General features: G+C 51.0%; 4 protein-coding genes across 4 annotated transcripts in view; 3 read left to right on the plus strand and 1 right to left on the minus strand.

Moving 5' to 3' along the window:
• Positions 1–3,203, plus strand: part of CAMKK1 (calcium/calmodulin dependent protein kinase kinase 1) — an 83,005-nt gene extending 79,802 nt beyond the window's left edge. The window contains exon 16 of the mRNA XM_065731751.1: positions 1,622–3,203. Coding sequence (XP_065587823.1) covers positions 1,622–1,694 — 73 coding nt within the window. The 3' untranslated portion in view covers positions 1,695–3,203. The remainder of the gene's footprint in view (positions 1–1,621) is intronic.
• A 4,408-nt stretch (positions 3,204–7,611) lies between these two features.
• MIS12 (MIS12 kinetochore complex component) lies at positions 7,612–8,273 on the minus strand. Its single transcript, XM_065732175.1, has one exon. The coding sequence runs from the start codon at positions 8,242–8,244 to the stop codon at positions 7,621–7,623; it is 624 nt and encodes a 207-aa protein (XP_065588247.1). The 5' UTR covers positions 8,245–8,273; the 3' UTR covers positions 7,612–7,620.
• A 420-nt stretch (positions 8,274–8,693) lies between these two features.
• DERL2 (derlin 2) lies at positions 8,694–11,955 on the plus strand. The gene is made up of 7 exons (XM_065731720.1): positions 8,694–8,791; positions 9,077–9,142; positions 9,400–9,473; positions 9,892–9,985; positions 10,484–10,679; positions 11,228–11,318; positions 11,834–11,955. Exons 1-7 carry the CDS (start codon positions 8,699–8,701, stop codon positions 11,937–11,939), a joined length of 720 nt encoding a protein of 239 aa, XP_065587792.1. The 5' UTR covers positions 8,694–8,698; the 3' UTR covers positions 11,940–11,955.
• Positions 11,956–12,980: 1,025 nt separating this feature from the next.
• On the plus strand, positions 12,981–21,212 carry DHX33 (DEAH-box helicase 33). Its single transcript, XM_065731749.1, has 12 exons — positions 12,981–13,079; positions 13,581–13,741; positions 14,191–14,418; positions 14,744–14,914; positions 15,665–15,850; positions 16,559–16,670; positions 16,916–17,075; positions 17,287–17,375; positions 18,033–18,160; positions 18,707–18,910; positions 19,640–19,726; positions 20,861–21,212. The coding sequence occupies exons 3-12, from the start codon at positions 14,260–14,262 to the stop codon at positions 21,167–21,169; spliced, it is 1,605 nt and encodes a 534-aa protein (XP_065587821.1). The 5' UTR covers positions 12,981–13,079; positions 13,581–13,741; positions 14,191–14,259; the 3' UTR covers positions 21,170–21,212.
• Positions 21,213–22,107: the final 895 nt, after the last annotated feature.

The following is a 22,107-nucleotide window of genomic DNA, read 5'->3' on the forward strand; positions in this document are numbered from 1 at the left end:
TGTTTATATTTCCCCTGGGTGCTGTAGAAATGTACCTTCCCTCAGCCTGTGTGACTTGTGTGGTAGTGAGAGCGTTCGGCTCCATCCTCCCTTCCTATAGGAGCAGTTTTAGTGCAGTAATTCTCTGTGTGTGTGACATTAATGTTTATACATACTTTTTCATCATTACTATTCATCATTTTTTTGTGCTCCCTTCTTTTGGGAGGAAGGGGTGAAGGAAGCCTTGCTCATGAGGAACGATCTTTTTTCACTCAAGCCTTATTTCAGAAGCAGTGGCACAGCACAGCTGCGGTCCTTTGCATCTGACATGGCTTGAAGAAGCAGCTCCAGTTAGAGGAACCTAAAATGTCCTGATCAGGAGCTGGTCAGGCCCAGAAGGAAGCCCACAGCCACCCCCACCCCAGTTAACACAGGGCTCACACACAGCCTCCCCTGGGGACAGCAGCAGTCCTTGGGGCTCATAGAAAACCACTTCCAAGTGATGGGAAGGGGCACTCTTGCTTCTAGTTTTCTGTAAACAAGCAGGAATTCAAACTTCCCTGCCTCTCTTCCCACTCACTGTGTGGCCATGTTCTTGGAAGAGAGGAAGGGGGCATCAGCAGCTGAAAAGAGTGCAGAATTTTGGTGTTGTAATGGGTGACTCAGTGGGCACTGGGAAGGTGTGAAGTATTTCCCAGGGGTGTGTGCGCTCTGATTCAGCTCCTTGTTGTTTTGCCACTCCTTTGCTGTTCTGTACCACTGATGTTTAGGCTGGAAGTGCTGTGAGGCTCTTGATGGGCACAAAAGCCCATATAAATACTAAGTGGCTGTGATATTTTTGTAGTTGCTTTGGTTAACAGCAATGCAGTCTGGATAATTGTACAGTTTGGGCTTGACTTGCATGTGCTTTAAAAATACAGCAGAAAGAGTCATTTCTTTAGAAGAGCTGTTTAGTGGAGACTCACGTGCAGCACAAGCCCTGGCTCCCATGTGGACTGCAGAGCATGAGCACCTCCATCTCTGCTGCTGTGCATACAGAGTTTAGTGAACACCCAAATTGGCGTGCAGACGTGGTGTCAGTGTGCTTTGTGCTGCAGTGGCAGTGCTGGCACGAGGTGCTCACAGAGCTGCTCGCTGGAGCAGCAGGCGTGGAGCTGTGCTGTGCTGAGCAGGGAGCTCAGGGTGCTGCACTGTTTGAGGCAGGGGGTGACAGGCACTGCACAAGGGGCTGTATTTTGGACTCCTTGGAATCAGTCCGTGCTCAGAGTTCAAGGTCAGGTTTGTCGTGGGACTGTCACAGAGGCACAGTTTTGATGATTTCTGTGGCTGTTGGTTTTTTTGTTTTACTTTAGGGGTGGCAGGTGAGTGGGTGACATTGAAAAATGTGTCAGGCCTATCCAGGGAAGTGTAAAACTGCAAAGTCACATAGCACTGCAGTGCACTGAGCTGGGATATGTCTAAGCTGTCTACCTGGAGGCAGCACAGCGGGCTGCTTTGCTGCTGTTCCCTCTTACTCTTAATGCTGTTGCCTGTGTTGCCTGTTGGAAAAAAAAAAAAAAAAAAAAAAAAAAAGAAGTTTTGCTTGATTGTTTTTGCACTGATACTTACCTATGATCTCTCTGTTTCTGTGCTGTTCATGTAGAAAACAAGGGAGCAGAGAAGGAGGCAGGGACTCGGAGCTGCCCGATGTGTGTGAAGATGAAGCTGCATCCTGAAGCCACGTGGCTGTCGCAGGCTGGTTGCTCACGCTGCTGTTGCTGTACCCATCGTGGTGTTGTCTCACACACATCTGCTCACACTGCAAAGTCCAGGGCCTGCGAAGCAAAAAACAAAACGGACCAACCTAGCAAACTGACACGGAGGAAAAGAGCAGCAATAAAGAAACGAGCGAGTCTCAGCTGGCAGAGGGCTGGCTTGGCCTCTTGGGCAGCTGTGTTCCTCATATGAGGTGTCTGTGTGCTCCTCTGTGTGTGCCTTGCCCTCCACTGCCCTCCACTTGTGCTTCACATGTGAGCTTTGTAGTTGGGTGTCTTGACCAATGAATGTTTTTATTTGCAATGCAACAAACCAAACATGGTCTCGTGGGTTGTTCACCCTGGAGACATTTTTCTTGCTTTTTTTCATCTTCTATTTCAAAGATCAGGAAAAAAAAATGACATCAAAAGCTAGGTCTTATACCAGAGAGCAACTTCTATTTAATGCACTCATAAAGCACTTCTGTATACCAGGACACAGCCATGTTCCAGTTGGTGATAACGTTTCTATCGATAGCAATCACAGAAGGATGAGATCTTCCTTTTGGTGTTTACACTGTCACTCTCTATGCCTTTTTTTTTTTCCCTTCTCCTCTTAACCCTCAGTGTAAATCCTGCCAGCGTTGATAACTTTATTCATGGCAGTGTCATCAACCACAGTATTTCCTGTAAGCTGCAATGAGCCTTTGAATGCCAGCGAGCTGAGCCACCAGGACACGCTGTTACACGAGGAGGCTTTAGTGCACCAGGCATGTCTGCTCGTGAACTGTGCTCTTCCTGAGGAGCTGTGATATCACCCCACCACCTGCACCCAGCCCTGTGTGCATGGATGTTCTGAACTCTAAGAAGAAGTGGCAGGTTTGCCACTTATCTCATTGAAGGGTGATTTCCTTTCACACACACCTCTTAGCTCCTTTAAAATGTGTGCCTGATGCTTTTCAACTCGGATTTCCTGATGAATGGCCCAAAATGGGAGAGCTCTTACAGATGGAAAACATTGGTGGAAGGTTTTTAAACTAAGGAAGGTACAGAACACAAGTGAGATGAAATGAAAACTCGACCAGTTGTTGCTTAAGGCCATAGTTCTTAACTTTAAGACTGCAATTTTATGCATGTGCTGATGCTGCTGATAGCAATCCATAGACTGCTTCTGAACTTGGGATTAGAAGCTCCATCTGTACGTTTTGTGACAGGTGAGGCACTGCGCTCACGGAGCAGATGCAGTGGTTTCATCAGCTGCTGGCTGTACAGACTGTGCCATCAGGAATGTCACTCCTGCACGCTGAGAGTAAAGGCCAGCGACATCAATCCATCACAGTGCACGTCTGTATTTCCCTTTGAGCTTCAAAGGGGGTCTGAACGTGCCCCCAGGAAGTCGCTGGACTGAATTCTTGTACTTAAAGGACACGATTAAATTTGGTTCATATGTAATTATTTCACTGAACTTTCTGTAGGTTAACCCTGAGGGCGTGGGGCTTCAGTCCCCCAATTCTTCTGTGCAAGGGGATATGCACACATGGATTATGAGTAGCAACTGGTGTACTAGTTTTGCCATTGTGTTCACTGCAGTTTAGTTTGGTTCCCAATGATTTTGTAGCTGAGCTTTGCTTCCAGTGCCTTCTGCTTGCTGTGCCCTGCCTGCCACCTCTCCGTCCATCTCCAGCTGCCTCGCAGTGCTGGAGGAAGCCCGGCAGTCTGCAGCCTGGGCTCTGCCCCACGTCCTGCCTAGAAATATCATCTGAGCCTCCTGGCTTGGGGTGCATTCTTGTAGTTATTTTGTCAAGGAGACTTTCCATTTTAAGCAGGGCACCAGGATCATATCCTGTGGACATTGCTGCTCGGGGGCTGTATTCTGCATCACTTGCATCCAGGTCTGTCGAGCCTGCATTTGTGCCTCTGCGTGCACCTGCAGTGCACTCAGCGTCCTCGAGGGCTGCGGTGCTGCTTCAGCCGAGCACTGTGACCCATCCCTGCACACCTGAGCCACACTGACTCATAACGGAGATTTGAACACGCAGCAAAAGGGAGGGAAAGCCAAGATGGGACCCTGGCAAGTCTGAGAGCACAGCTGGGGCTCTGCAAATCGGGGGGAAGGATGCGCTGGGACAAAGTGCACGGCCGGCATGGAGGGGATGGCTGTGCATGGAGTGCCTGCACGCAGCTGGCCACAGTGGGCACATGAGACCTCACTGGTGGCAGAGCACGAGGGCACCACCAGGTCCTGCTGGGCAGCCCGGGGGAAGGGCAGCAGCAGTGGGCAGAAAGATGGCGCTCTGAGCAGGTCCCTGAGGCTGGCCGTGGTGGCAGGGGGATGGGGCGTGGGAGAGGAGAGCAGCTGCAATCCTCGTCAGCGTGGGCCTGCTGAGCTCTGAGCAATGCTTGGGTGCTGCTCACAGAGCTGGAAGGCCACAAATGGGGTTTTGTTTATTGTATTTTTTGACAGATGGTAAGGGGGAGAAGTTTGCTAACACAGGTGGCTGCTGGGTCAGCCTGAAAATGTGCAGCTGGGGGAGTTAATGGGGTGAGGTGGCTGGGAAGCTGCTCAGCCTCAATTAATGAGACCAAGCAAATAATGACAGATTTTTCTGTATGTTCTTAGAGCGGAAACTATAGAGCACTGCTTTAATTTTAGAGAGGAATTGAGGAGAGTGGGAATTTGTTATGATTATCCCAAAATCTGCTTTGGAAAATTGCCCTTTTTGGTGAAAGAAATCCTTCTGGAGCTGTTTCTGCAGGTCCAGGGAACAAAGTATTGCAGAGCTTTTGGCAGACCTTGTTTCTCCAGCCAGTCTGGCAGCTTTGTGGGTTTGCCCTTGATGTCTCCATGGTCTGCACGAATCAAAAAGGTGGGAGCAGCACAGGCAGCAAGAACTGCTTGAGCTCATCCGAAGGCTCGGTTTGACTTCTGCGAGGATGTTCCTTTCACGGCGCTGCAATGAAACCATTGTTCGTTTCTATGAGTGTTAGGGCAGCGAGGAGCAATGCTACTCGTACTTCAGAGTAGGAGAGAGACTCGAGAATGTGTTTGAAACTAACAGCCCTGGCAAGCCAGCCCTTTGCCTCGCTCTAGAAACTCATTCTTGTTAACTGGATGTCAAATATTTGTCTCTGTTCTCGCTGTGAGCAGGGGGTGGGACCGGGCGTGGCAGGGCTGCTGTGAGCAGCGTGGCTGCTGGGCGGTGTGGGCACTCTGCGTTTCCTCTCCCAAGCCCCGGTTCCCGTGCTGCTCTGTGCAAGCAGGTGCCCGGCGGCTGTGCGTTGTGCAGAGGGCTCCTCCTGACGGCTCTGGTCAGCCTTCCAGCACAGGAAGCTCTGATGGAAACGTCTCCTTTGGAGAAACGGCGCATCTTTCTGATCTCTGGGAGGTCGTGTGTTTCTCTGGCCCCATTAATAGCTGCAGGTCTTCAGTTTGGGGATTGTGAATCATCGAGCAGAGTCACTGAGGTTGGGAAAGGCCTCTGTGGTCACCGAGTTCCCCTAGCACCAGTATTCCCCCCTTAGTACCACATCTGGGTGTTTCTAGAATGCCTCCAGGGACAGTGACCCCCCTCCCCCGGCTGTGCCAGCGCTTCGCTGCTCTTTTGGAGAGGAGTGTTCCTCACATCCAACCTGACTCCCCCCTGGCGCAGCACTGCTGCAGACAGGCACTGGGATGCCGTGGGATTTCTTGGCCACCTGGGCACGCTGTGCTAAGTAAGAATCCTCATGTAATAACTCCTGTCTGATAGGGAGGAATAGTGCAGTGTACGCCTAACATTTCATCAGGAAAACATTGCTGTGAATCCCACACTTGCAAGGAAAGCTTTGCAGCTATCTGCTGGCACGCTGCAGCATGGATAGATGCATGGGTAACAACTCACACTGCTTAGGAGCTGCCTCAGCCAGCCGTGTCCATGTCCTGCTCCTGCACAGCGATTCCCACTGATGCAGCCCCAGGAAACAGCCGTGTGGGGTCTGCGGTGCATCTCACAGCGTTCGCTTTTGGGCAGGAGTGTCTGTGTGAGGTGAGGTGACCACCAGGGCAGGATTTAATTCAGAGCTGGACTCGCGCAGGGAAGATCCCGTGCACAATCAGACGCTCCTTCGTTGACCTCGCAGTCTCGGTGCTGCCGCTCTGCAGGGGGACGGTCCTGGCTCGGGAAGGCTGTGCCTGAGGGGTGGGATGTGAGCGAGGGAGGGGTCTGCAGAGCACGGAGAGCCGCAGCGCTGGGGAGCCCTGCCAGGAGCAGCAGCGCAGTGCTGTGGGGCTGCGGACACGAGGCACGTCACGACTTGTCGTGTACGTGTAGCTTAGACTGGCTACCAAACTTGTCCCCTTCGCCAAAGCTCGTGGGCAGTGCAGTTTGCTGAGCAAAGCAGCAGGAGGGGTTTCTTTTCTGGCCCAGAGCCCCGTGTAGAGGAGCATGTCCTGAGCAGCATGCAGTGCTCTGAAAAACTGTAGATTCGAGAAAAAAAGAAAAACCGTGACTTTTAGGATATAATTGTGATCCTCTGCGCCGTACCCTTGCTCTGTGTATCTGATTCACGCTGTGCCGTGAGCATTGCAGTCTCGTTCTTCCCCATGTGAAGTGCTCCGCGTACCCTGCCCCGGTTCCAGCACGATGCATACGCACAGTGCAGTAATGGCGTGCGGCCGTTACCTGTAAATATGTACCATGAATACAGAGGCTATTTTTCGCATGCTTTTGTACTCCGGAACCAGAAAGAAAACGACAATAAAGTCCACGGAATGACGCGTGCTGAGCGCGGCTCCTGCGGTGGTCCCCGCGCCGCGCTGGGCAGCGCCTCAGGCTCCCACTGCGGAGCTCCGCTGCGGGCGGGGCGGTGTAACGGTTTGAAGGACGCTCCCTCTCATTTTCTCCCAATTGGATTGCGTTGCCAGCGGCAAATTATAATTTGGCGCCTAATTATAATATTCATTAAGGACTGACTTCCGCTCTAGCGCTAGTTCAAAGCAGCAGTCATTACAAATTAAAACGGCGCGAGGGAATAATGATCAGTTCCAGCGGGAGGGTGACGGGCTGCAGCGGGCGGAGCTCCTCCGCGGGGCCCAGAGCCGCGGGGTCACAGCACCTCGGCCCTTCCCGCAGCCCGCCCTCAGGAGCCGCCTCTGCGCCGCATCTTCACGAGTTCTGGATGAATGAATCGCAAAATGCGTTTTATGCTCTTAATACATCTTTTATTGCAGCAATGGCTAACGCTTCCCAAGCATCCATGCTGGTTAGCTACCAACTAGCATCGCTACTTCGTGAAAATCAGCCTGTATGGAGAGGTACAGCCTGCTGAGGCCAGGGGAGCTGCTGATCAGCACCTACAGACAGAAAGAGCTTCACTAAGTGACCTGAAACGGCTCAAGCACACCAGGAGTGTCACAGCATTCACACAGCAAAGCCCGGTAAGCAGTAATAAAATGAGCTTTGCTGTTCAGTAGGAAAAAAAGACACCGAGCAATAAAAAGAAATCACGTCAGCTGAAGTAGGGGACAGAGACTGAGTTCATCTCCTCTGGTGGCTTCTGCGTCAGCTGGCTGGGCAGCACTGCACCTGTTCACTTCTATATTTACACAACCACACATACATGCTTTTAGTTGGTCAGAGTTAACGGTAAGGGCAGGAAGGTTATCCAGCCAAGAATTCACTCCCAATCACCACTGTCAGACAACAGAGGCTTTTTCCCATCCCTGCTCCCATATTTACTGCGTTGGTGCAGACACAGTCCCACGCAGCCCTCTCCAACAGCACTTGGTCTGGATCCCAGCAGGACTGAAGGGGGAAGGCACAGAGGAGATGCTCCTGGAAAGACAAAGCTCAGTTGCAAGAAGTGAACCGTCCCAATGTTTTCTGTGGCCTTTTGGGGACGTAGTGCAGTAACTGCACAGTTACAATAACTATTTGCACTTCTTTATTTTCTTGCTCTTCTTTTCAACGTCTCCCAGCACACCCTGCAGCTTCTTACAGTTCTGTGTCAGGAACTCCAAGCTCTCCTTGAAGTTGCCGGTGCCGTGCTCCCTGCAGATGTTCTCCAGCCCATCAAACCACTGCACAACCTTCTCGAGCTCGGCCTGCACGACCCTCTGCTCCTCCAGCTCGGCACGCAGCGCCTGCCCGGCGGCCGCCTCGGCCCTGCACTGCTGCTGCAGCTGTGCAATCTCATCCTGCAGTGCACGGAATTCCTCCTGGCTGCAGGGGTACTGCTGGTGAGCCCTGTCCTCGGGGAGCAGCACGTTCTCGGGGATGCTGAGCACCAGCTGCAGGAGCACCTCCTCCATCTTCCCGAAGAGCTGATCGAAGCGGGCCTTCATGAAGTGCAGGAACTTCTCGGTGCTCTTGCGGATCTCGAAGCGGCTGATCCGGCAGGACGGCAGCGCCTCGAGCTTCTTCAGGATGACGCTCTCCACCACCACCATTATCTCGAAGAGGTAATCCTGGAACGCCAGGTAGATGCGCAGCATGCACGTCTGCGGGGTGAAGCCGAAGAACTGCGTCTCGTAGGCCATGGGGCGGACCGACATGGCGGCGGGGGGAGGGTGGTCGAGGCCTGGAAGTGTGCGGGGAGCGGGGGGTGGGGAGCTGATTCACCCCCTGTGCCCTTACACGAGGATCCGCGACGGCACAGGATCCGCTCCGCTCCGATCCGCTCCGCCGCCACCGCCCACCCGCTTCAGACGCCCCGATCTCCTCAGGCCGAACTTCCCGCTCCGTTCGAACTCCCTCAGCGCGACAGCCAATCAGCGACCAGAAAGTGACCGAGAGGATGAAAGCTCCGCCCAATCACCGAGCGCTCCAGCTCACGGGGACGGGGAATGTGTGGAGAAGGAGAAAGGCCGCGCTCGCCGCTTGGCCAATGAGGGCGCAGCGCGGCTGCGCGGGCGGTGCGCGGCTCGGCCGCCGATTGGCGGAGGGGCGGGGGAGTGGCGCGCATGCGCGAGTCGAAAGCGGAAGCGGAAGGCGCGCAGGGGCACTAAGATGGCGTACCAGACCTTCCGGCAGGAGTACCTGCAGGTGCCGCCGGTGACGCGGGCCTACACCACGGCCTGCGTGCTCACCACCGCCGCCGTGGTGAGATGGGTGGCGGGGCCGGGGCTGAGGGCCGCGGGCGGGTTCCCTCAGCGAGAAGGTCCCGTTCTTTGCGCTCCCGAACGGGCGGCTCCGCGCGGGCAGCGCCTCAGGGCCCCGTGGGGGCTGACAGGAGCCGAACCGCCGCGAGCGTGAGCGGGGCCGGGCCGTACCCGGGGCCGCGCCCCAAGGCCGTGCCCCCTGTGTGCGGCGGTTTGGGATGACTTATTTGTGTTTATGCAGCTGCTACTTGGTGCAGTGATTCTGTTCTGTTTTCTTTTTTCCCAGCAATTAGAGCTAATTACACCATTCCAGCTGTATTTCAACCCTGAATTAATATTTAAACACTTCCAGGTAAGTGGTTCCTAAGGTGCGGGAGGTTTTAAAGTTACCTGGTGAGTGTGGAAGTGCTTGTCTTCTTGGAGTGGAGTGCTGTAAGTGGCTGTCGCTCTTCACATTGCAGCTGTGCATTAAAAAAAATCAGTGCCTCTGACCCCACTTTGAAATGCTTTGGCCGTAAAGGAGACTGCTGTTTACTGTTATTATTTTTTCTATTCAGAAAATAGGAATAAATCGTCGTGTCTAAATGCCCTGCTTTGTGTCGTTTCCAGGTATGGCGGTTAATCACCAACTACTTATTCTTCGGACCAGTTGGCTTTAATTTTTTATTTAACATGATCTTTTTGTATCCTTCATGACTTTTGCTTTCCCTCTTTGGAAAGCAGAGCTCTGTAATTGCTCTGTGCACAAACATGAGGTTCAATTCTGCTCCACGTTGAATTTATGAGAGTTCAGTAATGCTGAATGGTGTGGACATCAACACGACCTCTGTAACGTCTCGAGTGCTCCACCATTTATTTCTGTGCTGTTTTGAATGTGCTGTTCATATGTGGACCTTTGGGGTGTCCAGCTGCTGAGTTCTGAAGTACAGGAGAAAATCTGTAGTAGTGTTTTTTTTCCTGGAGCCACCTCTGTGCTGAGGCATGCAGAGTGAGGCACTGAATGAACTAAACTGATACACGTCTTATGTAACTGCAGTCTTTTCCTATTGGGACTTTCTCTGAACTCATTTGTTGTCAAGTTTCCCTGACCTGTGACTTCAGATACCGTTACTGCCGAATGCTGGAAGAGGGCTCTTTTCGAGGTCGGACAGCAGATTTTGTATTTATGTTCCTTTTTGGAGGACTCTTAATGACTGTATCCTTTTATTTGTCTTCAAAATGCTGTAGTGAAGCTGAAGATAAATGGAAGAGAACTCAAGTTATGGTGTTAATTACTCTTAATTCTTAGTATATAATATTATTCTTGTAGCATGAGAAGCAATAGTATTTTTAGGTAGCTCTCTTTGTGACTGTCACTGCTGTCAGATGTTAGGCTGCTCTTCCACTCTTTCTGCTGCTTGACAGAATTATGGGAGTAGATGAGGGGACTGCTCAGGTCCATAATCACGCCTAGGTTATTTAATAAATGCTTCTTCTTCAGTGGTTTTGTGCTAAATTTTATTTGTAAGTCTCTGGGTGTGCTGCATCCTGCTACAGGTATTGAATCTGACTGGCCGTAAATGTGGCTTATTTGAACCTGGGAAAGAAGGAAGAATTGTTTGGAAAATGTGGGATTATGGATCGAGCTGTCGAATTCTTGTCGTGTTCGACCTCAAACAGTTACCTGGTGAATTTCTTTAACTACCCATCGGAGATCTTCGGCCTGTTTGTGAACTTGGTTTTCTTGGGTCAGGCGTTCACAATAATGCTCGTGTACGTGTGGAGCCGCAGGAATCCCTACGTCCGTATGAACTTCTTTGGTCTTCTCATCTTTCAAGCTCCATTTCTGCCTTGGGTTCTGATGGGCTTTTCACTGCTTTTGGGGAACTCCATCATTGTGGATCTCCTGGGTAAGATGCTGTAAGAATGTAATATTGCTGCTGATGTTTGATGTGAAACAAGAAACGCGGGGTGGGAAAAAAAAGCCCCTAAAGGCTGATTGCCTCTTGTGGCTTACTGCTAGTTGGTCTCATGTAATGATGGTATATTTGTACCAGGCTTTTCTGGTTTAAAATCTTGTGCTGTAACAAAGATTAAAAGAGCTTCCCAGGCATTGGCTCCTTCTTGCTTGAAATGTGCTCAGATACACAGTGTAGTTACTGGAATGAGACTACTGGTACAGGACATAGTACTGTTCTTAGTAACTGTATAAAATGATGGTATTATGGCATCACTAAAGACAAACTGTTCTGCTTGTGTTAATGTCTTATAGTGCAAGTTAAGCTCATCACCTGGTGTCAGAACGTTTCGTTGGGTTTTGTGTTTCTGTACCTTGTTATATTTTCTGTGATGGAGTCAGTGTGTGTTTTTGTTTCTTTTTCCCTGAAATTTCCTATTAAGTGTGTGAGCTGTAGGGAAGCATTGGACAGTAACCATTTGATATTTCTTTGTGCACTAGGCATCGCAGTGGGGCATATATATTTCTTCTTAGAGGATGTCTTTCCCAATCAGCCTGGTGGCAGAAGGCTTCTGAGAACACCATCTGTCCTGTAAGTGCTGCATTCTGGTTTGGAGCAGATAAAGAAACAGTGCTTGTGTGGAAATGCAACTCAATCTGAGCAACTTCCTCAAGTGAGGGAGTTTGAGTCGGAGTTGCAGTGTCTGTAGTTCTGTATTTCCCTTGTGTTAAAACGAGGGAGGGGATGGTGTCAGGTGTGTAAGTGGGGGAGCTTTCTTACAGAGGGGAAGGGCTGAGGGGTTCGTGTAGTCCTCGATTTCATTGTTCATGCTTTGTAGTCTTTACCAATTTCTGCCTGTTGGTGGCACCAAAAGTGTGTGTGAGGAGTAAGAGTCCAGCTGTGTGTGAACAGAGTAATTAAGTGAAATACAGCTAATAATTTTTTATCTGAAAAACATCCTCATTTCACAGCTTTGTCAGATGTCATTGTTTATGTTATTGAGTACTGCACCTACCCAGTTTATGTGCATGTGTAGAATCGAAGCAGTCTAGATTCTGTTATTAAACATGCAGTATAAAGAAAACAGATTGCTTTGTGCTTTCCAGGAAAGCAATATTTGATACACCGGAAGATGATCCTAACTACAATCCCTTACCAGAGGAACTGCCAGGAGGATTTGCATGGGGAGAAGGTCAACGTCTTGGAGGCTAATGAGATGGCTGTGCCAAAGCCCAGTGATGGCTGGGAGGAGTGAACCTGCAGTTCTGTCCTGGGGAGATCCCTCATTCTCCATCGCAGAAAGAACACTCTTCATCAGCTGTACGGTTCTGAATACAAGCACTTTATGAAATGGCAGTCTGATTCAAGATTCTTCCAGGCTAACTGAGTCTTCCGTAGCCAGGGAATTTATTGTGCTGGTAATGCAAATATTAATCCAGTGGAGCCAAAAAAAACTGAAACTGGAAACCATTTCTTGTTAACTTCAGTTAACAAGACCACGAGTACTTGTTTGAAGGGATTTCTAAAGTATTTTTTCCAAGTTATTTGATACAGGAAACTACATGGGGAACTTTATGGGGGACAAAAAAGCCTTTAACTCCTTTTTTTTATTCTTGGATGAAATAGCTACAGGATGGGTAAGAGTGCAAGTCCCTATTTCAGTGGTAAATGTTTTTTAGTCCGAGATGGTAGTGTCTCCAGTCTTGTTTGAAGTGTAAGAAATACATCATTCAGCACGCTGTCGTGTTGGAGCGTGCCTCTGTGTGAACACCTGCAGGCTGTGACTGCTTCCGTGGCTTGTCCCCTGGAGGCCGTGTGCTGTGATAACCAGCACTGGGAAAGAGAGCCTGTCTGCTTCGGAACCGCTCAGATATCTCACATAACGAGTCGAATAAAATGTTTTCTGGATCCTTGTGTCGATTTGCGTGATAACCCTCTAGGCTGAAGGCGGAGGTGCGAAAAGCGGCTCCCAGGAGTCCGCAGAGCAGAAGATGCTCGCGGGGCGCGATGGGCGCGCGCTCCGTCCGTGCGGGGCTGAGGGAGCGGCGGCGCCGCGGAGCGGAGTGAAGGCGCGGAGTGAAGGCCCCGCCCCGCCCGGCCCGGCCCGGCCCGGCCCGCCTCTTCCAGCGCTGAGGGCACCGCGAGACGGCCGCGCGGTTCCCGGGCCGGAGCGGCTGATGCGCGTCCCCGCGGTGCTGCCCGCCTCCCCCGCCATGCTGCCCGCTTCCCCCGCCGCCCCTCGCCGTCTCCCGCCGCCGTCCGCCGCCTCGCAGCGCCATGCGCTGCCCATCTTCCGGGTGCGGGCAGCGCTGCTCGGCCGGCTGCGGGGCCTGGACTGCGCCGTGCTCATCGGTGAGCGGGGCGGGGCCGGGGGGGCTTTCCGCAGCTCGCCGTTCCGCTCCGCCGGCGTCGCGAGGCCGCCGCTTCGAGCGCCGCTTTGGGCCCGGGCTGTGCTTGGGGCGGCGGCGTGGGGAGGGGCCGCGCTCGGGACGTTCCCGTGGCTGCGCTGCTGCCGGCGCGCTGTGTTTGTGGGCGGGTTGGCCTGACTCTTCCTGCCTTTCGGCCTCGCCAGCGCGTAAAGGTTGCCGTAAGAAATGAGCCGTTTGAAGATGCTGTAGACGGGAAAACTCCGCTTTCCCGGATCTCTGTTCACCTCTCAGCTCCTCGGTTGGAAAAAAAAAAGACAAACGGGGCTTTCCTAGAGAGTGCAGCAGAGGTCTACAAACATAATCAGGGCCTGGAGCATCTCCCGTACAACGAATGGCTGAGAGATCTGGCTTCAGCAGACTTCATGATCCCCAGAGATCCTTCCGACACTTACAACTCTGTTTCTCTTTCCTTGGTGTTCTTCAGGAGAAACAGGCTCAGGAAAGACCACCCAGATCCCTCAGTATCTCTATGAAGCAGGAATTGGCCGCCAGGGCATCATTGCTGTGACACAGCCTCGCAGAGTAGCAGCTATCTCCTTAGCTACCAGAGTCTCAGATGAGAAGAGGACAGAGCTGGGGAAACTGGTAGGTGCCTTTGCAGAGCTGCTTTAGCACTGCAGTGTGAGCTGAATGGGTACAACGTTAAAAGGTGGTGGATAGTCCTCAGTAATGTGCTTGACTGGAAAAAAATGGCTCTTTGCTGCTTTTGTGGCTCAGGGGAACCCACGTTTGGCTGTAGCTCTTGGTGGTTATCTGTTTTCCATTATTTGAAAAGATACCAGTTGAATTCAGTAAAACTGTTCAGAGAGCACGGGGTGGTTTGTAGTACAGGCTGAAGGAGAGGAAACCTACAGCATTTCTGATGAGCTTCCAGTTGGGAAAAAGCTTATGGGCTGCAGTGCTGGGAGCTTCCTTAGGCTGTCGCAGTGGTCTGACTGATGTGTGGCACTTTGTGGTTCTCCTTCGTGGCACAACAGCAATGAGAAATGCAGAGAGCTGAGTGTTTATGCCTTCTGTAACGGGGGCTTCCTTAGGTTGGCTACAGCGTGCGCTTCGATGACCTGACGTCTGATGAAACCAGAATTAAGTTCTTAACGGATGGCATGCTGCTCCGTGAAGCCATTGGGGATCCGATGCTGCGCAGGTACAGCATTGTCATCCTGGATGAAGCCCACGAGAGGACCATTCATACGGATGTGCTCTTTGGAGTGGTGAAAGCTGCGCAAAAGAAACGAAAGGAATTGGGCAAACTGCCCCTGAAGGTATGTTCAGCTGGGATGGCAGGGTTTGGGCATGGACTCTGTGCCCTATGAGCAACACCTGGACTTTACAGGGTGTTTCAGATGCCAGCAGTGCATATTTTCCTTTCCTGAAAAATCCCTTTAACTCTTGAGTAGCTTGAAGTGGACAAATTACAGTATGTTGCTGAGTGTGCCTTGGAGACAGGAGCTTTCTCTGTGTTATAGCAGCTGTGTGATATGCTGCTGTATTGCAGCCTCAGAAAGCTGGCTGGTGGTTAGTCCTGACCAGTAATTCTCCTGCTGGGTCTGAACTGCAGTGCTCACCCACTTCGTGCTCATCCTGTAGGTGATCGTCATGTCAGCGACAATGGATGTCGATCAGTTCTCTCAGTACTTCAACGGAGCTCCTGTTCTCTATTTAGAAGGCAGGCAGCATCCCATTCAGCTCTTCTACACCAAGCAGCCTCAGAGCGATTACCTCCAAGCAGCACTGGTGTCAATCTTCCAGATCCACCAGGTATGGTTCTCTCACCAAGTCTGCACCTCCCCGGTGCCACAGATTGTCAGCTGGGGGGGCTCAGGTTGCTGTGGCAAAGGCTCTGAGCCTGTCTGGCCTGGGGGTGGCTTCAGCTTGCTGCCACTGAATCAGAGGTGTCCCTGAAGTGCTCACTGCATCCTCTGGGAAAAGTGGGTACCTGTGGGGCATGCTAGGTTTGCCAGTAGAAATCTGTTAAAGTAGCAGTGAGATGGGATGAGATGTTTGAACGCAAAACTGATGGATAGTTAAATCATTTGATTAAACTGCTCGTTATCCTGCATGTAATGCTTTGAAGATGTTCTTGCTGGTAGAATTATGGGGCTTCTACGTCAAGGCTGGAGTTGATCAAGACTGCTATACAAAGCTCTGGTGTTAATTCATACCAAAATGTTCCTCTCACCTGAGTTTTCTGTGTGTATGGACTTGTACCTGGGTTCTTGCTCACCCTCTCACTTGCATGTTTTGGACAGATGTGTGAATTCGAGTGATTCCTCCATCCTCGTTAAGACCCAACACTGTGGAATGCCATTTACCCTTCACCTCTGGTGAATCCATTGGGATCTTAGGACTGCTCCACACCTTGCACAGAATGTGCCTTTTCTTTCTTATGTGCTTTGCTGACGTGCTCACAGGACAGCATACTGACACACTTGCTGACATCCCAACCTCAGCTCTCCCTCCCTGCCCAATCTCTTGTAACTTCTCACTTGCTTTTCCCTCTGGCTCCAGGAAGCACCCTCCTCTCAGGACATCCTTGTGTTTCTAACTGGTCAGGAAGAGATTGAAGCCATGACCAAAACCTGTCGAGACATTGCCAAGCATCTCCCTGATGGCTGCCCGCAGATGGCAGTGATGCCTCTTTATGCTTCTCTGCCCTACTCCCAACAGCTCCGAGTCTTTCAGGCTGCCCCCAAGGTGAGAGAATGTGATGGGCAATCTGAATAAGTTTGTCTGTTTGCTTGTATGAGTGTTTGAAAAAAAAAAACACATAGAAATTTGATGCTCACATGGTCTGTACTGATGGTGAGTAATTGTCTCCACTGACTTTAGGCTGAATGATTCCAGGTGATGTAAGATGATGTAGCTTTGATGGAGTTAGGAGACAGAAGATGAGTTATCTGGGATCACGAAAAGAAATAAGGATTAGGGAGAGGGAAAAAGGGCAGAGGGATTGTAATTTGCCTTATTTTGTGTGACTGTATGTCAGTATCACAGAAAAAAAGCTATGGCAGTTAGCAAACTAGCCAAGTGCTAAGGAAGCCAAGCACCTGGATGTGTTTGGCAGGGCCATAAGAAAAGGAAATTCTGCAGCCCTGGATCCCCTTTATCAGTGGATAAACAGGAATTGGGATCTTGTGCTTGTGACAGAAATGGAACCAAAGTGGTTTAAAGATACAGTGATAACTGTTCTCCTGGGTGGGGCATTTTGTTACCAGTGTAGGTGCATGTTTCAGGACCTGGTTGGGAACTGGAGATGATCTTCATTTACAAGACTTGGTATAGCAAACATAGTATGTGGTTGTAGCATGCTGTAGTAGCATGCTGGCTGAAATCAGTGGCATTTCTCTAGTGCAGCTGATCTAAGATGGCTTCTGACTGACTTCAGTGTGCTCCTCCTCTTAGGGCTGCCGCAAAGTGATCCTCTCCACCAACATCGCAGAGACCTCCATCACCATTTCGGGTATAAAGTATGTTGTGGACACGGGCATGGTCAAAGCAAAGAAGTTCAACCCTGGTGAGGAGCTCCAAGGAACAGTGGAAGTGCTGTTGTAGAAGTTTGGGGTTTTTGAGGCAATAATATCCTGCTGGCAGCTGATTTAAAGCGCCCTCTGCACTGTCTTGATTAACATCCCGGGTTTTAGATGTGTACAGAAGTTGGATAGGAAACTCCTGGGGTTTCTGTTAACTTCACAAGTGTATGTTATTTGAGTTCCTCCATCATGCAGTCATTGACAGAAGTGATGCTTTTTCTGTACTTAGAAATCGGTCTGGAAGTGCTGGCAGTTCAGAGAGTGTCAAAGGCCCAGGCTTGGCAGCGAACAGGGAGAGCAGGGAGGGAGGACAGTGGCATCTGCTACCGGCTCTACACCGAGGATGAGTTTGAGAAGTTTGACAAAATGACAGTGCCTGAGATACAGAGGTGAGAACATGTGGTGGAATTATTAATATCAAAGAATTGAGAGATCTGGCCAGGGAGCTTTTCCTGTCTGCAGCATTGGAATACTCTCCTTTCAAGTTACAGCACAAATCTGAGGACTCTGTTCACTTTTGTCCCCATTTTTTTTTTTTGAGACTGTAATTTGCCAATAAGATGAGGTAATCTCAATTGTGTTTTTTTTCTGCCTATGCAGGTGTAACTTGGCCAGTGTGCTGCTTCAGCTCTTGGCCCTGAGAATTCCCAACATACTCACCTTTGACTTCATGTCCAAACCATCTCCTGGTAAGTGTTTATGTGAGCAGAAGGAAGAAAAAAATAGAAAAATGAGTCCCTGAGGAATTGCTTAAAAATAATGCCTTCAGGGCAGCGTGAGAAGATGGACTGTGGAAAACGAGGGCTTTGAAAAGGGAGCTGTCTCTCTGCTACATCTGCTGGTGGTACCAAAGTCTCAGGTTCATTCATTGCTTGTGCTCATCAGAGCAGGTTACAGCAGAAAGCCGGAGAGCACAGCTTCCAAACAGAGCAGCAAGCTCTTTTGAGTCATACAGGACTACACTAAGGAAGGCAATAGAGAATCTCCCATGAATTCTGCTCAGTGCTGGAGATGGCAACTTCATAGGTTCATAGGTTCATAAGGTTGGAAAGGACCTACAAGATCATCTAGTCCAACCATCCTCCTATCACTATCCCTACCCAACTACTAAATCAAATCCCTATAGTTTTGCTTCTTTTCTTGCTATATAAATTGTAAAAGAAGATTGTTCCCCTGGACAAAGGGGGATATATTGTTGCTTGGGGCATTCGTTTCTCTAAACTGATAAACTGAAAGTGCTTGTCCCTCTGGTCTGGGGAAAGAGGTAGTGATGGTCACTGCTGGTCCTTTAGGTTGGCGCTGGCAGGGATGTTTATGACACAGCCCAAACCTTCTTGGTTTGACAGATGCTATTCAAGCAGCCATTGAGCAGCTGGACCTGCTGGGGGCTGTGGAGCGGAAGGAAGATCAGCTTGTCCTAACCCCCCTGGGAAGGAAGATGGCAGCCTTCCCACTGGAACCAAAGTTCTCTAAAGTAAGAAGTGCAGAACAACTAGCTGACTTTTATTTCACCTTCTTTTCCCAGCACCATTAGCATTTCTCTTTCAAACCCCTAAAACAAGGTCTAGAATTTGGGCTGACTGCAGCTGTACCACTATATTTGCAGTACCTTAATGAAACACAGCTTTCTTTACAGCAGCTGTGCTGTTTGCCCATCATTTGTCCATTTAAAGGAGATTTTTAAATGCTGCTTGATTTCTTCTGACACATCTGAAGCTGTAACCAGGCTAATTCCCTTGCCATTTGTGCGATTGCCTGCAGCACAGTTTGACAGTTTTGGGAAGTGTTTGATACAGTATTGGGTTCTGGGCACTGTGTTTGTATTGTAACTGAAGAGCTCGACAGTTTCTCTTAAAGGTGCTTTTTGGTTCTGTAGGAGGACTTACTGTTGTCCCTAAGCCCAAATGTACATGAAATTGCCCTAAGCAGTGCTTGGTAGAGCTCCTGGGCTGCCAGTGAGCAGAGGCCTTCCCACCTGGAGTGCATTTGATCAACCAGGAATAATTTTTCTTCCTTACAGACCATCCTCCTGTCCCCAAAGTTCCATTGCACAGAAGAGATTCTGACCATCGTAGCACTGCTGTCAGTGGACAGTGTCCTTTACAACCCCCCATCCCGGAGGGACGAAGTGCAGTCTGTGAGGAAGAAATTTATCTCCAGTGAGGGGGATCACGTTACCCTGCTCAACGTGTACAGAGCCTTCAGAAATGTCAGTGGCAACAAGGTAGGAAGCTCCAAGGATTGCAGGGGTTGTGGTGGTGAGCAGAGTTCTGGCTTACAGCAGTGGCACCTGCATCCTTCACAGCTGATGCAGTCTGCATCCTTCCAGAGCAGCTGTGAGAACAGAGATCTTACTCATGCCCTCATACTCATGGGTAACAGAGGAAGTTGTTCCAATGCCAAAGCCTTCCCCGGGAGGTGCAGGCAGAACTGGTTATCAGAGCTGTGAGAACAGCTCAGTAATCACAGAGCCAGGACTCTTCCTTGCCTGGTTACAGCTGGAAATGTGGGAGTGAGAGGGTGCTGTGACTTGCTGCTGAGTACCTACACACGTCCCATTCACTGCAAGAACACCTGGCATATTTAAAAACAGATTTTTAATTATACTTCCCCATAAATTCCTTTGATTGATCTGTGGACCTGTGTATCCCATACTTTGCAACATCTGTTAACTCTCATGTAATTTGTTTTCACCACCTTGGGATGCCAAGAACTGTTTTGCAGTGTGCAGTGACCTTGCAGAGCAGCTCTGAGTAGGAGGAGAACAACAACAAGCAGTTTCTTGGCTCTGTGGGAGGAATCAGGGGTAGCAGTCTGACAAGGAAAGGGGTTAGCAGTATTCTCTGGGAGAGGATGTGTCTTTGGAGGATTCTTCTCTGCATGGCATCCAAAGACAGTTGTGCTTCCTGGGTGAAGGAGCAGTCCCTTCTAACTCCTGATGTCTCTGTTGCAGGAATGGTGCAAAGAAAACTTTATCAATGGCAGGAACATGATGCTTGTGTCTGATGTGAGGGCTCAGCTCAGGGACATTTGTGTAAAGGTAACTTGTTCCTGTACTGCATTTCTCTCTTTCTTCTATTTGCTTTTTTCTGTTGTCCCCAAACTGATTTCTTTTGCATCACGTCCTACGAGCAAGAAAATGTGGCTGTTTTCAGGTTCTCAGAAACAGTTGGCTAGAAGTCCCAACTGCAGCTGCACCCCAAAATCTCAGAGCTGCAGGGCTTGGTGGGTGGAGGATGGGTGAAGAGAGAAGTGGTGCTCACTCAGAGGACAGTTATTCCCAGTGCATTTTGCTGCTCTAATGTGAATGTGGCTGTGCTATACTTGCCACTGAGTGATGTCAGCCTGTGCAGCCCACGTTTACTCGCTTCTTCACAGAGTCAGGCGTTCAGTTTAGCAGCAGCTTTCACATCAGCACCGTTCCTGCCAGGTGCACAACATCAGGCAGTGTGGGAACTGCTCCTGAATTACTTGCAGATGTTTGTTATGTGGGAGCTGCCATTGTGCACTGCTGTCCCACTGAATGCTGGCTCACCTGAAGCTCTCTCAGCAGGAGAGTCTCAATCAGTGCTGTGATTCTTATCTTTGCAGTTAGTCTGTTCTCAGGAGTACACCATGAGAATAACTCCCCACTGCAGTCCTTTTGGACAAGTGCACATTTATACGATGAGAACAGTGCTGCAGTGAGTGCTCTCTGGCATCACAGTGCATGCAGATGGCAGTTCCTGCAGCACGCCTGCTGCTGTGGCCTCCAGCTCTCATCCAGGCTGCCCAGGAGGGGAAGTGGTCTTTCAGCACGGGTAGGATGGGCACAGGAGCTTTGGAGCTTCAGGAGTGTGCAGACCTTGCCAGGGCTGCTGCTGCTTCCCTGCAGAGCGTGGATGCCAGCCCAGACAGAGCAGCAGACACAGCCTGTCCTCAGCAGAAAGGGCTCTCTGAGAGCCTGCCACTGAAAATAGGGTCGTGCTTCAGCTGGCTCTGTAGGATCTAGCTCCCCTGTCCTCTGGATTGAAGCTGTTGGAGTATCAGGAAGCGATCCGTGCCTCCTGGCTCAGCTGGAGTCCCAGCGTGCTGCCTGGCTTTGCTCCATGTGTTGTTGGGGATGTCTGGGCCGTGCTGTGGGGTGCTGTAAGATGTGACCACCACGTTGTCTCTCTGTCTCACTGCCCACCAGTTATCCATGCCAATAGAGTCCTCCCGCTCCGACACTGCCAACGTCCGCCGCTGCCTGGCTCACAGCCTCTTCATGAACGCCGCCGAGCTGCAGCCGGACGGCACCTACAGCACCGTGAGCTCTCACCAGTCCGTGGCCATCCACCCCTCTTCTGTGCTCTTCCACTGCAAGCCCTCCTGCGTGGTTTACAACGGGCTGCTCCACACCAACAAGTGCTACATGCGGGAGCTGTGCGTGGTGGATGCGGAGTGGCTGTACGACGCAGCACCTGATTATTTCCGCAGGAAGCTCAGAGCAGCCAAGAGCTGAGCTGGGTGTGGGGGCAGCAGTGCACGGCTGGGCTCACCCTGCACGGCTGCGTTCTGCTTTGTAGCGGGTGTACAGGAGCAGCAGAGTTTTGTCTTGCCAGTCAGGCACGGATCTTGGAGGAAAACCTGTGTCGGAGCAGGTGTCCGTGGCTTTGAACAGTCATCCTTTTAACAGTGTAAATGTGTAAAAGGGGAGCACAGTGTGTGTGTGAGCAGCCACTGGGGGCGGCGCAAAGGGGAGCTGCTGTCACGTGCCAGTTTTTAACACGTCTCGTGGGTTTTGTGTATGAGATGCTGAAGTTTAATTGGTTTTGTATATGAGAAACAGAGATCCCAGGAGCTCTTCTGAGCAGACTCGTTATTTTTTGACGATAGCGTTTGTATTCTGGGAAGGTTTTATTGTTGGGAAAAAGAAGTTGAAATTTCTACCTATAAGGGAGGAAAAGTTTTCTTCTGCCGTTGGTGGAGGGGAGGGGCCGTGGCACACTGCCTGCTCGGGTTCCCTGTTGGCCGTGGGCTGCGCGGAGCTCGGTGTCACCAGCAGTCACACATCTGCTGATCTCTGTGCTTCCTTCCGCGTCCTTTTGGCATCAGCGATTGGGTTTCTCTGCTTTCATTGGACGAAACCGACAGCGAGGAACTGAGCCACGCGTGTCAGCGGGGAGCGCTCCGCGGGAGCGCGCTTCCTGTTCTGCGCTGCGCTCCGGAAACGGGAACGCGCGCGGCGCGGGCCCGGCCCCCACTGCGGCCGCTGCCGGTGGGGGTTGGGAGCAGCCGAGAATGAATCGGTACCGCCCTCCCGCGCGCTCCTCCCCGCCGCCTCTCGAAGCTTCTGCCGCGCCCCCCAAGGTCACGCCGGGGCCGGGCCTCGAACCCGCGGCCCAGCGCGGGAGGGGGCGGAGCGCCGGAAGCGGCGCGAGCGCTTCCGGGTCGCATTCC

This window comes from Cyrtonyx montezumae, unplaced genomic scaffold, assembly GCF_038088225.1.
Source record: "Cyrtonyx montezumae isolate F1298 unplaced genomic scaffold, pur_monq_1.0 scaffold_15, whole genome shotgun sequence".
NCBI classification, from domain to species: Eukaryota; Metazoa; Chordata; class Aves; order Galliformes; family Odontophoridae; genus Cyrtonyx; species Cyrtonyx montezumae.

Bases quoted from the DNA above. Each gene is read 5' to 3' on its own strand.
- MIS12 (XM_065732175.1), bottom strand. From the start codon at position 8,244: ATGTCGGTCCGCCCCATGGCCTACGAGACGCAGTTCTTCGGCTTCACC.
- DERL2 (XM_065731720.1), top strand. From the start codon at position 8,699: ATGGCGTACCAGACCTTCCGGCAGGAGTACCTGCAGGTGCCGCCGGTG. The intron at 9,474-9,891 runs GTATCCTTCATG...CTGTGACTTCAG, and splicing joins TTATTTAACATGATCTTTTT to ATACCGTTACTGCCGAATGC. The intron at 11,319-11,833 runs GTAAGTGCTGCA...TGTGCTTTCCAG, and splicing joins CTGAGAACACCATCTGTCCT to GAAAGCAATATTTGATACAC.
- DHX33 (XM_065731749.1), top strand. From the start codon at position 14,260: ATGCTGCTCCGTGAAGCCATTGGGGATCCGATGCTGCGCAGGTACAGC. The intron at 14,915-15,664 runs GTATGGTTCTCT...CTCTGGCTCCAG, and splicing joins CAATCTTCCAGATCCACCAG to GAAGCACCCTCCTCTCAGGA. The intron at 18,911-19,639 runs GTAGGAAGCTCC...TCTCTGTTGCAG, and splicing joins GAAATGTCAGTGGCAACAAG to GAATGGTGCAAAGAAAACTT.